Source organism: Phodopus roborovskii, unplaced genomic scaffold (genome assembly GCF_943737965.1).
Source record: "Phodopus roborovskii unplaced genomic scaffold, PHOROB, whole genome shotgun sequence".
Lineage (NCBI taxonomy): Eukaryota > Metazoa > Chordata > Mammalia > Rodentia > Cricetidae > Phodopus > Phodopus roborovskii.
The window spans coordinates 1,927,218-1,942,056 of NW_026126448.1; the positions used below are offsets into that span (position 1 = coordinate 1,927,218).

The 14,839-nt window shown below is 41.7% G+C and overlaps 1 protein-coding gene across 3 annotated transcripts in view; it reads right to left on the minus strand.

Annotated features, from left to right (window-relative positions):
* Positions 1–14,839, minus strand: part of Zfyve9 (zinc finger FYVE-type containing 9) — a 144,258-nt gene that overhangs the window by 18,024 nt on the left and 111,395 nt on the right. For all 3 annotated transcript variants that reach the window (XM_051188432.1, XM_051188430.1, XM_051188431.1), the window contains one exon: positions 1,940–2,090. In XM_051188432.1, coding sequence (XP_051044389.1) covers positions 1,940–2,090 — 151 coding nt within the window. The remainder of the gene's footprint in view (positions 1–1,939; positions 2,091–14,839) is intronic.

The following is a 14,839-nucleotide window of genomic DNA, read 5'->3' on the forward strand; positions in this document are numbered from 1 at the left end:
TATCTCAGTTGGTACACCACCTGCTATATAACCATGAGGATCAGAGTTTGGCTCTTCAGTACCCATAAAATTCAAGATATAACAGTGTCCATCTGTAACTCCAGCTAGGGGGTGAGGACAAGTGGCTCCAGGAGATAACTGGCCAGCCATCCTAGCCAATCAGTGAGCTGCAGGTTCAGTGAGAGTTCCTTTTTCAAAAACTAAGTCAGGGCTGGGGGAAGGGGCTGACTAGAAGATTCAGTAAGTAAAGGCACTGTCACCAATCTGGTGACTCGATTTCTATCCCTCAGACATATGTTGGAAGGAGAAAATCTATTCTCTCAAATATCTCTGACCTACACACAAACACAAATGTTAAAACAACAATAAAACAAAACAAAATAGTGAGCAAGTAATTAAAGAAGATACCTGAAGCCGACTTCTGGCTTCCACATATAAATGTGCCAAGTAAGTATATACACATCTGGATGCATGTGTGCACATCCACATGAACACACAAACACACACACAATCACAATCACACTACCACTATCTCTCCAGAAAGGAAAAGCTATGTAGTGAAAACATGCTGCTCTTATTTCCCTACTTTTTTTTTTTTTTTTTTTTTTTTTTTTTTTTTGAGACAGGGTTTATCTGTGTAACCCTAGCTGTCCTGGAACTCACTCTGTAGACCAGGCCATCCTAGAACTCACTGACCTTGAACTTGGAGATCCATCTACCTCTGCCTCCTGAGTGCTGGGATTAAAGGTGTGCTCAACCACCACCCAGCTATTTTCTGAAACTTATTTAACACAGCTTTCCCAGATTTAAGACTATTTATGTGGATATGTTTTGTTTTGTTTTGTTTTGTGGTTTTGAGACAGGGTCTCTCTACACAGCACTATGCCTGACTATGAGAACATTTCAAGTCACAGGACCCGAGGAACATTTCGGGTAGCACCATCTGAACAGGGCTTCTTGAATTTGAATGTGTTCTGGAACCACTTGGGCATCTATAAGATCCACCTCATGAGCAGTCTCCCTTTGTAAATGGTGAGGCCATAGTTTGGGCAGACCTACACCAAAGGTCTTCCTTGAGCTTCAAAGACTGCGTACTGGATTCTGGTAGAGCTGGAGTTACAGATGGTTCATATCTGCCCTATGTGAGTGCAGGAAACTGTACTAAGGTCTTAAGAAGAAGCTCTATAGGGCCAGGCAGGGTGACGCATACCTTTAATCCCAGAATGAAGAAGGCAGAGGCAGCCAGATCTACATAGAAAAAGTCTGTCTCAAAAAACAGAAAGGAAGGAAGGAAGGAAGGGAAGAGAAAGAGGAAGGGAGGGAGGGAAAGAGTATAGCCATCTTTCTAACCAAAGAGTTCTTTTAAAATGATTCCCTTGTAATGAAGATTATATTTGCAAATTTGAAGATTCAAAGATCTAGACAACTACTTGAGTAGGGAAACAATTCTGAAAATATAATTGAAAAGATTAATTTGTGGTCACATATCTATTAGAAAGTAAGTGATAGGGACTGGAAATATCCAATCCTTCAATTTAAAAAAAAAAAAAAAAATTTCACTATGCCAGGTGTGGTGGCATGAGCCTTCAATCCCAGCAGTCAGGAGTCAGAGACAGGTGGATTTCTGAGTTCAAGGCCAGCCTGGTTCACATGATTATTTCTAGGCCACCTAGGTATACATGGACAGATCTTGTCTCAAAACTATAATAATTAAAATAAAACAGGGGTGGGAGAGATTGCTTAACAGTAAAGAGTATTAGCTGCTCTTCCAGAGGACCCACATCATGGCTTGCACTGTCTGTAACTCTAGGCCCAGAGGAGCCAATGCCCTCTTTTGGACTTTGCTAGACCCAGACATACATGTAAGCAAACACCCACACACGTATAAACAATAATGAAAATAAATAAATAAAACTCCTCCAGTAGTTCGCCTGCTTACCTTTCCTGGGCTGATTATGAATACTGATAGCCTGGGTCTGATAGTTTCCATCATCATTCTGTACACACACGAGGTGAGAATCTGCCTTTTCATTGAAACAGGCACCTCCTGCCAGGACATGCTCATTGGACTTGTTCATGGCTTTCATCATCTGCAATCGAAGAGCAGAGAGTAAGCTTCATTCTACAACGAGCAATGTTCCTTTCTAACATGACAAAACACCACCTTCTCAAAGACAAAAAGTCAGCCACAGCTAGTTTAGAATACAAAAGTTCCTTGTGTGATTTGGTCATATAACCTATGCACTTTTTGCGCTCAGTTGATTTGTCATTTTGTTGTTGTTTGAGGCAGGGTCAAACTCTGTAGAAAGCCTAGAACTCCTATATAAACCAGGTTGGCCTTGAACTCATAGACATCCACCTGTCTCTGCCTCCAGACTGTTGGGATAAAGACATGTATCACCATGCCCAACTTTTTTGTCTTTTCCTAGTTGCAATGAATTCAATTAATATAAACTAGTTCAGTTGAGTGTAGTAGTTGCTGCTACTCACTGCATTCTCTGAGGACACACCCTGAAGTTCTAACTCTAAAAGAATGTCCGGCCAGCCGGTGGTGGTGACATTTCCCTTTACCCCTAGCTCTTGGGAGGCAGAGGCAGGCAGATCTCTGTGAACTCTGAGGCCAGCATGTTCTACAGAATGAGTCCTAGTACAGCCAGGACTAAATGCCCAGAAATCCTTTCTTGAAAAAACAAAAACAAAAGAATGTCCCAATTTAAATAATCTGCCTTTTCCTTCACTATCAAAAATGAGGCTTTTCTCTAGAAATTTATGAAACTTGTTGCTAATTTAACTAATTTATGTTTGAGTTCTCTAATGAATATTAATGTTCTGCTGTGTTCTTTAAAAAACAGTAAAAATGGTAAGAGAGAGAGAGAGAGTGTGTGTGTGTGTGTGTGTGTGTGTTTTTAGACAAGCTTTCTCTGTGTGTCCTTGGCTGACCTGGAACTCACTGTTTATTAATAACAGTTTATAAAAAAATGACAGTTTATTATAATTTAAATTATATCTAACATGGAAAAGCACACGGAGAGCTGGAGAGGAAGTTCAATGGTAACAGCACTCACTGGACAAACATGAATGTCTGAGTTTAGATCCCAGGACTCATATAAAAGGCAAGTATGACCATTACCACCTATAACTCCAGTGTGTAGCAGGGGCAGAGGCAGGAGGATTGAGTAAAAGACCCTGTTACAAAGGAAAAAGGTGGAGAGTGACGGAGCAGGACAGCAGATACCCAGCAGAAAAGAAAGTTCATGGGCCATTTTTAAACAAAACAGAGCCTCTCTTGATGTTAAACTACAGTTAGATCAAGTTAAAGATAATGTTCCTTTCTATTTCCCAGTTTTCCTTTTTTTTTATGTCCCATTGACTGGACAGGTAATCTGAAACCTGTTTTATTTCCCAATTCCTTCTCTGTAATAAGAAACAACACCAGTTCATTCCCATACTCACCATCTGCTTTCTGTTTCCATGAATTCATCTATCCTGAGTGTTTCATGGAAATGGAACCACACAATACACCAGAACTGTCAGATTTAGCTATGCTTACTGAGCACTGAGGGTTTCGTTGATATGGTTTGCTTAAATTTATTTTTATGTGTATGGGTTCTTTGTCTACATGTATATATGTGCATCACATGTGTGCCTGGTATCTGTGATGGTCAGAAGAGAAACTGGAATTATGGACAGTTATGAGCTGCTACAAGGGAACTGACCCTTGGTTCTCTGCAAGAGCAGCAAGTGCTTGTAAACACTGGGCCATCTCTCCAGCTCCCAACATACACAACACAGTTTATCCACTGATGGACATTGTGAGGGTATTTCTACCTTTTAAACTATGCTTTGCTTTACAGTATTACTATGAATGTGCATGATTATATACACTTGAGTATCCTCCATTTCTCCCTCCCCTACCAATGTTAGGGATTAAACCCATTTTAATGCTAGAAAAGTCTCTATTACTGAGCTTCACCTCCTAGCTCTGTTTAAAAAAAAAAATTGCTGGGGGGAGGGAGAATATATACTTGGGAGTTGAACTCAAAATCATATAGTAATTCTGTTTAATGCTCTAAGAAGCTGCCAAATTTTTCAATGGTGGATGAACTATTCTATTTATGTGTACACATGTGCCCGTGTCCGTGGCTTGAATTAGAATGGCCCCCATAGGCTCATATACTTGAATGCTTAGTGACCAGGGAGTAAGAACTATTTGAAAGGATTAGAAGGATTAGGAGCTGTGGCTTTCTTTGAGGAAGTGTGTTCTGGGGCTCTGAGGTTTCAAAAGCCCATTCCAAGCCCAGGATTCTCCCTCTCAGCCTTCAGATCAGGATGTAGCTCTTGGTTCCAGTGCATGCCTGCATGCCACCAAGTTCCCCACCATGATGAAAATGGACTGAACCTCTGAAACTCTAAACAAGTCCCCAATTAAAATGTTTTCTTTTATAAGAGTTGCCTTGTTCATGGTGTCTCCTCACAATGACCAAGACAAAGTTCTTTGCTCATTTTGTAATTGTATTATATTTTGTTGTTGGGTTATATGCCTGGTTTTTTTCTTTTTTTGGAAGGGGCAGGGGTTATGAGACATGGTCTCATGTAGTTCAGGCTGGCTTCCAACTCATTACATAACCATGTAGTAAAGAACTGTTTTGCTCTCCCAACCCTCGTGTCTACCTCTTAGTACTGGGATTACAGTGGGTAGCGTTATGGTTTTGTTGCTCTTATTTAATTTGCTGGTCCATTTTGTTTGGCTCCTTGTTTTAACATCCTTGCTTGGACATCTTTATTAGTTTTACTGACGTTCCTTTACTCCCAATCACTAGGAAAGGGTAACTAAATCCCACAGGGGCTTCTCCTTTCCCATATCCTTCTAATCCTCTATCAGTAGGATGAGTCAGCATGAGAGGTATAAGATATACAAGATGTATAAATGAGTGAGGCTGTGTGTCAGGTAACAGATGAAAGAGAATAATGAAAATATAAAGGGTGGGCTGATGCTCAGGGGTTAAGAGCACTGGCTGCTCTTCCATAGGACATGGGTTCAATTCCCCACACCCACATGGCAGCTCACATCTATCTGTAACTCCAGTTCAAGGGGACCCAACACCAATGTGCATAAAATAAAAGGGAAGGAAGGAAGGAAGGAAGGAAGGAAGGAAGGAAGGAAGGAAGGAAGGAAGGAAGGAGAAACTATAAAGGGTTTACTGGTGTGGACTGCATGGCAACCACTACTACTTGACAAAGTTCAGCATCCAACATGGTGAATCGCAACTCTTCACCACCTTTTTACCTTCATGAATAATGATTCTCACTTGTGTTATGGGAGTTCCTTTATGCCTTTTCATTAGAGTATTTTGTGTATGCTTTGATGAAGGATGAAAATATAAACAGTGGCAGTCTCTTTAAACAAAATAATTCTTTGGAAAAAATCCCCACCACCGTGGAACTATATAGCATGATGACTCTGCCTACTCCTCACACAGGACTGCCCACTGTGCCCCAACCCATTTAACCAAGGACAGAGAAGTTAAAGATTTATTAACTGGGCATACCTCACCCCAGGGATGAAAAACACACAACTCATAGTGGGCTCAGAGCCAGATCCTGAGGTCATTCAGGCTTGTAATAAGTTTTAAAGCTTTATCCTAACTTTATTCCCCTTTTTCTTTTAAGATTCATTTATTTATTATATATACAATGTTCTGTCTGCATGTCAGAAGAGGGCACCAGATCTCATTGTAGATGGTTGTGATCCACCATGTGGTTGCTGAGACTTGAGCTCAGGACCTCTGAAGAGCAGCCAGTGCTCTTAACCTATGAGCCATCTCTCCAGCCCTTTATTCTCCTTTTTAAAAACCATTTCTGAATTGCTATTTTAGACCCATTACACTTCCCTGGATGTCTAGTACTGGCTTCTTCATTGCTCAAAGAAAGACTGTGAAAATGTGAGGTTTCCACGGATCCTGTAGAGTACTCTAAGTGGTGAGGACCTTGTTAGAATTAGGTTCTGAATCCAGGCACATGGAGGTCATGCCACATATGTAGGGATTCTTCAGTTTCCACAATCGCTTATAGTTTTCACTGTATAAATCTTTACCTCTCCAATTAAGCTTACTGTAGGGATCAATACAACTTGAAGTCCTCATTATCCCACAGCTTTGTTTGTAACTTTGAAAAGTGGATTTTTGCTGGCCTCAAAACTGATATGGAGCCAGGTGATCTTCAACTTCTCATCTTTCTGCTTTAACTTCCTGGCACTGGGATTACAGAGTATGTCACCATGCTTGCTTCATGTGTTGCTGGAGACTGAACTCTGAACTTCTCACATGCTAGACATACATTTTAGGAAGCCCTCAAAGGTTAATTAAAAATTTTAATTATGTGTAGGTGTATGTGTGTTTGTGTGTATCCGTCCATGTGAGAGGGAAAGTACCTTTAGAGGGCAATTTTTGGATGGCTGTGAACTGAACTCAGGTCCTCTACAAAAGCATCAAGTGTTCTTAATTGCTAAGCCATTTCTCCAGCCCTTTCAAAGGCTTATTTTTTATATAATTTATTAATTTAATATGTATAAGCATATTATCTGCACACATGTATGAGCACCTTCTGCATACCTGGTATATAAAGACACTAGAGAGTGGCATCAGATCTCCTGGAACTTGAATTACTGATGGTCATGAGCCATGTAAGAATTCAGGCATTATGCTGTCCTGCCCTGTCACCTGGCAGAATGCACTCAGGCAGTGCCCTAGTCAGCCAAGGGTCCCATGGCTGCTATATCATCAAGTAGTCTGCCTTCAGGTGCAAAGGAACCTTTAAAAGAAAAACACCCACCCATTTCTGCTCTCTTTCCCACTGTTCCCCTGAAGGGGTAGACAGAACTCTTCCTGTCTCCCTCTTGTCTTCTGTCCTCTGTCTCTGTGTCTCTTTACCTCTTTTCTCTTCCTACCTCCTCCCCTTTCCTTTATAATAAAACTTGTCACTTAAGCTTTGTCTACATGGCATATTTGTCCCTCGCCCTTCATGGAATCTGCCAAGGTTCCCCATGTGCTTTATTATAACAGTAGGTGTTGAGAACCAAACCCAGGCCCTCTACAAGAGCAGCAAGTGTTAACTGTGAAGTCTGTGGGGAAACAGAGGAAGTGAATGTGTGCTTTTCATACCATATCAGGGACTTCAAAGCCTCAGACCAATGTCAGTCTTCCCTAGGCTAGGCTCAGGGAAAAGGAAGACTACTTTTCTGGCCCAAGTACAGATGTTGAGTGTGTACAGAAAATGTCCACAAGATTGCTCCTACCGAGATTAGCTAAACTTGATCCAACTGGATACCATAAACCCTGCATCTTTGTTTAACTGTATACAATAAACAGTCTCAGTTTCCAGGGTGCTGAAGTTTCTCATCTAAGAGCCCAGATGGCCTGATTGCAAGGATGCAGCATGAGCCATCTCTCTAGCCCCTAATTCTTTAAAAACAATTTTAAATCAAGTTTATTTAGTGTGTGTCAGAGGGCATCTTTGTGGAGTTGGTTCTTTCCTCTTACCATGTGGGTCCCAGGGGATCAAATGAAGTGCTCGTTCAGTCTTGGCAGCAAAGGCTTTTGCTGTCTCAGAGGCTCTATCTCTTTTTTTTAATGCGAACAACTTGAATCAGCAGGCTTATGCTTGCTTGGCCAGAGTCAACTGAGAGACTAATTTGTCATTTACGTTTGTATCATGTGAAAGAGAGATGATTGCATGAAGCAATTTAAAGAATGTCACATCCATCATTTCCTCCAAAGCATTAAGCTAAAGTGGTTTCTAACTGTGTCTACACTAAGTAGACTAAGAAATATGTACAGTTCAAACACTCTGAATAAATACCTGGCATTGAAGGAAATTATTTCCTTGATTTATCTTGTGCTAGTTTCAAGGCCAACATGGTAAACTTAAATTCTTTTAGAACTTAATTAGCATATTTCCCTTTAAAATTATGTTCATTTGCAAAAGATTTTCCCAGATGTTTTTACTAAGCATGAAATACACTTATGCTTACCAGCTGATGATATAAACACTTAACTGTCTTACTTGTGTTATTTCTGTACTCCATCAATTCAAACCTATCTTCTATCTCTTTCTCCACAGTAATATATGTGGTGATATCTTGCTTGTACAAATAAAGCCTGTCTGAAGGTTGGAGACTGTAGCTTGCCACTAGCTAACCACAGAGACCTGAATGTCTGCCCAGACAGCCTGGAAGGAGATGGCTGGGTGGAGAGAGGATATAAACAGGGAGAAACAGGAACTTGCTCCCTTGTCTGCTGAGATGCAAAGGAAGTAAGGCGTGGCTGTGACTTGCTCCTTCTTCTCTCTGATCCCTCAGCATTTTCCTCTATATCTGACTCCAGGTTTTTACTTAGACCAATCAAGAAGTCCCATTTACATTTTTGGCACCCAATGGTTTTTTTGGCTTCTGTTCAGAAGCAATGCTGTTTGGATACCATAACACAATTTTGTTGTTCATTATTTTTCAAGACAGTCCTGGCTGTCCTGGAATTCCCTTTGTAGACCAGGCTGGCCTCCAATTCAGAGATCTGCCTGCTTCTGCCTGCCAAGTGCTGGGATTAAAGGTGTACACTACTAATATCACCACAAACGTATATACTTTTTCCAGAGTAATCTCCAGATTACATTTTTTTTTCTAAACATGCCTGGATTTCACATAATCTTAATCAATTTGATTAGTTCCACAAAGTATTCCAAGCCCAGTTCTGATGTCACACTTTATATTCTCTTCTACTTAGAACCATGATTGCTATGTTCTACCACAAACTAACTTTTCTGTCTTGCTTCCCTTCCTAAATATACCCAGACTTGCTTCTTATATGCACACTTACCATTCCCTCACACACACTTTCTTTTTTGAGACAAGGACTGTTGTTCTTTTGCTGCAGCTAATGCCTAAGAAACACAAACACGAGACTCAGCGCCCACGTGGAGTTTATTGAGAGAGGGGAGAGAAAGAGGGGGTAGCTGGTGGCCAACCGAAAGCAGGAGAGAGAGAGGGAACAGAGAGAGAGCAAAGAGAGAGCAAAGAAGCAGAGAGAGAGAAGCACTTGGCGCGCTTGCTTTAAAAGAGGCTTGCGCCGCCAAGAGTCCTCTGGCCACCAGGTAAAGCTAACGTAGCGATGACACGGACATGAGCATCCTGCCCATCGTCGGGGCAGGGGTCAGCTGGCTGCTAGTTCCTAACAAGGACTCGCTACGATCCTTCTTCCTCAGTCTCCCAAGTGCTGGCAGTATAAGCATGTACTATCCCTGGGCTTGGGACTACTCCTCAACCTCCCACCCATCTAGTGATTTCCCTGGGACTAACAGAGTTATGCCAAACTGAGCACATTTTCTTAGCCAGTGAAAAAGGGGCAATACAAGCACTTCATGTGACACGTAGAACACCTAACTCAACACAATGCATGCAAACAGATTGGCCTCTATGGTAATCACTCAGATATGCACTAAATCCTTTTCAGTTCGTGTAGGAAAGTGAGACAAGGCAATATATAAGTGGCCAGTGTCTTAGTTACTGTTTTATTGCTGTGAAGACACCATGACCAAGGCAACTTATGGAAGGAAACATTTACTTGGGGGGCTTGCTTACCATTTTGGAGGGTTAGTCCATTATCACCATGGCAGGAAGGTGTGTTGGAGAAGTAGCTGAGAGCTCACATATGATCCACAAGTTACAGGCCAAAAGAGACAGAGAAAGACACTGGACCTGGCATGGGCTTTTGAAAACTCAAGCCCATCCTCAGTGGTATACCTCCTCCAACAAGGGCACACCTATTCCAACAAGGGCATAGCTGCTAATCCTCCCCAAACAGTTCCTGTAACTGGGAACCATAAGCCTATGGGACCATTCTCATTTAAAACACCACAGTCAGAATCATTTTCAGTGCTGTCACTAAGATCTGTGTCATTTTACTTAAACAAATGCCCAGAAGTGTTCACTGGCAACTAAGCAGGTACATATATTTAAGAATCTCAGATAGGTAAGTAGTGAGAAAAACAGTTAACAAATTATTAGCTACATAGTTAACAGAAATCAATTAATTTTGGAAAAAATGGTCCAATGACAGCTGGGGGGGGTAATAACACAGAAGGTAAAGCACTTGCTACATTATATAAGGACCTGAGTTTGGATCCCCAGAACCCATATAAAAGCTGGCTATGTTGCTTCCCTGTAACCCTACTGCTGGAAAGGCATAAACAGGTAGATCCTAGGAGCTTCCTGGCCAGCTCTAGCCAAAACAGTGAGCTCCAGGTTTGCAGATTTTCTGAAAATACAAGGTGGACAGTGGCAGAGGAAGACATCTCATGTTGACCACTGATCTCTAATTGTGAGCATACCCCTACATACTTGTGTATACATTCTCTAACAGGAACACACAGGGGAGGAAGGGGGAAGAGAGCTTGGGTCTATTTTTCTTTTTAATGACTGTATGGTGAGATCTTACCTTTTCTAGTGAACTTTGTCTCAAGTTTCCTTCAACTCTCTCCTTATAAACTGGACCATCATTCTTTGTAATGGTAGCTCCTACTCTTGTCTACACCTTGCTTGATAAACTGGTACCCAAACTTCAGGATCCTCAAGTTCTCATCTAGCACCTGGACTACTGCCTTGGATTGTTAGTCTTTTTGTGTATGAGTGTTTTGTTTTGCTTTTAGAGGTGGGGTTTCTCTGTGTAGCCCTGGCTGTCTTGCAACTCCCTCTGTAGACCAGGCTAGCTTTGAACTCAAGAGTGTTCTCTGGAGTGTTGGCATTAATGGTGTATGGCACCACTGCCCAGCTTGATTGTCAATCTTGGTCTCTGTCAAGATGTCATTTTCTTTCAGTGGTAATGAGAACCACAAAGATATATATGGATGCTATGGGGAAACAGACTCACAGATAACCAGCTGCAAAGTCCTTCAGTTCTGCCCATGGGAGCTGAGAACCGGCCACATGCAGCTTCTTGCCACCTGATAGTCTTCACAACCCAGGAGAGTGCATAACTTCTGTCTCTCTCCTTTTAAGAGTTCTTGTCCATAGACAAGGAACCACGCCCTAAGGCCAGTACCCCAAAGCTGCTGGCAGAATGAGTTCCCACATTTCAGGGCCTTTAAGACCAGGATTCCAGTTCTGGTCATAAAATTTGATTCTGTGTTTAGGCTTTCCATGGTTTTGTTTACTTTTCAGAATATCTGAAAAGCAATGACCACAAAGTCATTGCTATAGGAAAAAGTCAGGCTGAGCTTACATGACTGTTGGTCACCAGAGCCTTCACAAACTTCTTCAGGGTCATAGTAGGAATGTTTTTGATGGTGAGGTTGAGTTTTGCAGACCAGGGCCACTGGCTTTCATTTACTGCAGACTCTCCCTCTACATCTGTGGGACAGGATGGTTTCTTGAATACTGGCTTTGCTTTCTCACCTTTGACCACATTCTGTACAGGCCTCTTGCCATCTTTGTTGCTGGCTGTTTACTCATCAAACATTGATCCTCGAGCAACTTCTGTACTCCAAGGACAGTTGCAAGATTTTAGAGCTCAGGGTCAGAGCAGAGGAGGTGGTCAGAGATATTTCTAGATTTTAGGCCCAGGATCTTAACTCCCCCCCCCCACTCCTTTCTTGAGACAGAGTTTTCTGTTAGCTCTGGGTGTCCTGAAACTCTCTTTGTAGGCCAGGCTGGTCTTGAACTCAGAGACCCACTTGCCTCTGCCTCCAAGTGCTGAGATTAAAAGCTTGTGCCACCACCACCAGGTGAATCACTTTTTATTTTTGAGTTTCTAAATAGCTCTTTCTTTGGGTATAAAAACTTTTCCCTTTGTGTTCTTGTTTGTTTGTGTTTGTTTTTGTTTTGTGAAGTTCCTTCAGAGTATTTCTGTTCAAAGACCTCCCACTCCAAGTACATGAGGAGTTTCTCATGATAAAATGAGTTGATGACTGCTTGCTGGTCTGGTCTTTTGTTGGAATCTGGCTGGCAGTACTGCACTCTAGGATTTCCTATTTCACAAGATATTTGCTCAGCCATGTTCATCACCACTCTATCACTCTATTCACAATAGTTAGGAAACTGAAACAATCTAAATGTCCTTCAACAGATGAATGGATAATGAAAACATGATACATACACACACAAATGGAATACTATTCAGTAGTAAAGAAAAATTAAATTTGCAGGTAAATAAACTATAAAATATTATACTGAATGAGGTAACCCAGACCTAGAAAGACAAATACCACATGTTCTCTTATTTGTTGAACTTAGCTACAGACCTTTTGATGTTAAGTATATACCTGGAACAACTAGATACCAGGTACAGTGTTTTCGAATGAGATGCCCCCATATTCTTGGACATTTGAATATCTGGTCCCCAGTTTGTGGCACTATGTGGGTAGGATTGGGAGATATAGCCTTGATGGAAGAGCTAAGTCCCTGGGGAGAGACAGGCTTTATCATTCTGTGTGCTCTGTTTCCTGGTTGCTGTCTGAGGTGTGAGCTCTCAGCTTTGGTGCTTCCTGACAGCTTCCCTGCCATGATGGTGCTAGAACTCTTATCCTAGATGTAAGCTCAAAATAAACCCTTCCTTCTATGAGTTTCCTTGGTCATGGAGCTTTATCACAGCAATAGAAAAGTAGCTAATACATCAGGAAAGTAAAAAAGGATCATGGAGCAGAAGGAACTCTACAGACTTTATGAAGGGAAAAATAAGAATATGAGGGGACTTGTCTGGAGAGAGTGGAGGGAGGGAACACAGAGGAAGATGGAGAAAGGAATTATAAGGATAAATAATTCTAAGAATGCTTGGAAAATCCATAGGGAATCAAGTTATTTTATTACTTATAATTACAAGTTATATAATTACTTACAATTACACATCACACACACACACACAGAGTTTAAATAAAGTTACACCACTTGGGGTGGCAGTGCTCCCTCAAAAGCCATAAATTACCAAAACCCCCAGTGCCAAGAATGAAGAACCTCCTTTTGGGTGGTGGTCAGGGAAGACCAGGAAACCCCAAAACAATATAAACTATGCCTCTGGTCCTTGGTTGTGTACTAGAAATCAAAGGTAAGACCCTACTGCTGAAGTCACCACACACTTCAGACAGAGGTCTTGGAGGAATTGAACTGGAACTAACTGACCTGGAAGAGTCCTTCCTAAGGACTAGCTTTCATACTTTCAGAAAGAATTATGCTAATGGAGAAAAGCAAGCAATAATCCTTGCCAGCTGTAACATCTATGAACCATAACAATGACCAGAATGCAATGCAAGGCATTCTGAAAGGTGCAGTGGTGGCACTTACATCCTGAGGGAAACCAACATATGCCTAATTGTACTTAAGATCCATCCAGCTTCATAGACCAAGATGTTACTGGGTTCCCAACCACTCTAGCATTTAGGTAGTCATTATGAGGCTAACTACCCACCCCAACAATGTAAGCCAATCTAGTAAATCTCACACACACACACACACACACACACACACACACACACACACACACACACACACACACAATCTCAGTTCTGTTCTTTAGAGAACCCTTATTAGAGCAATGCTTATGGTTACACTACCATTTTGAGATAAACTAGGAATGGCCTTGTCAATCATCAGCAAACTACACCTGCCCTCACCTGCACTATTCTCTAGAATACTTTGAACCAACTTGTTTCATTTTTTCCAAAACAGAAGTATCAACTCCTCCTTCCCTGAAAGAAATGTATCCTTAAAGATCAGAACACAAAACATTCCTCAGATTTCAGAGCCATATTTTCCCACTAGTGATACAAAGAACTTTTGAAATTATGATTTTGTAACTTCACATTTCCCTGAAGAATATGTATACTTCCAAACTGAAATAACCCAAAATTCTTAGTTTAAAGTCAAAGTGGGAAAGAATCTCAAGAGGTCATTCAGCCTAACTTGTTCAGTCTAAATTACTCAAGATGGGGGACTATATAAGTGTCTGATTTATTATATCACAGCCACAACCAACACAAATTTGTCTTTTCCTCTCTTTTTACTTTTGAGCAAAAGTTACCAAAACTTTGATCCCAGCTTACCTTTTCTTTTTTGAGACAGGGTCTCATTCTTTTTTCTTTTTTTAAATTTATTCTATGTGTCTTTTACATCATGCATCTCAACCCCATTCATTTCTGGGGGGTCCCTCTGCATCTGCCCTCCACCCTTGCACACACACACACACACACACACACACACACACACACACACACACACACTCCAAAAAAATTTTTTTAAGAGGAAAAATTAAAAATCCCATCATGGATGCTGCGGTGTGTCACACAGTAAACTCTTTCGTCCATACACCATTACTTGTAAGTGTTCGTTGTAAAGAGTCACTGGTCTGCTTTGAGACCTCTGACTTCTTCTGCACTGTAGATGCTGGGTCCTCACGAGGACTCTTCTCTGGTACCCTGTTGTTGTCCTGTGTCGTGGAGATCCTGCGGCTTTCCATCTGAGGGTCAGGTCCCTTCATGTGCTCCAGCAGATCATAGACAGAATGAATGTTAAGGAGGGCCAAGTCATAACCCTGGCAGCTGTAGGGTTGGCCCACCAGCCTTTTCTCCCCTGTCCTCACTCCAGGGTGTGGTCTCCAGCCCTGCCTGGGCCAATATACCTCTGGTAGCATTGAGGGAGGGGTAGGCCAGTTCCCCTGCTTTTATGCCCTCTGGGTCTGCCCTTGGATCCTTACTCCATCAGGGCTAGCTCTGTTGTATTGCTCAGGTGAAACACATGCAAAGGTTGGGGGGAGGACACTTTTCCTGTGTCCATGCCATCAAATGTTGGCTCACATCCAAC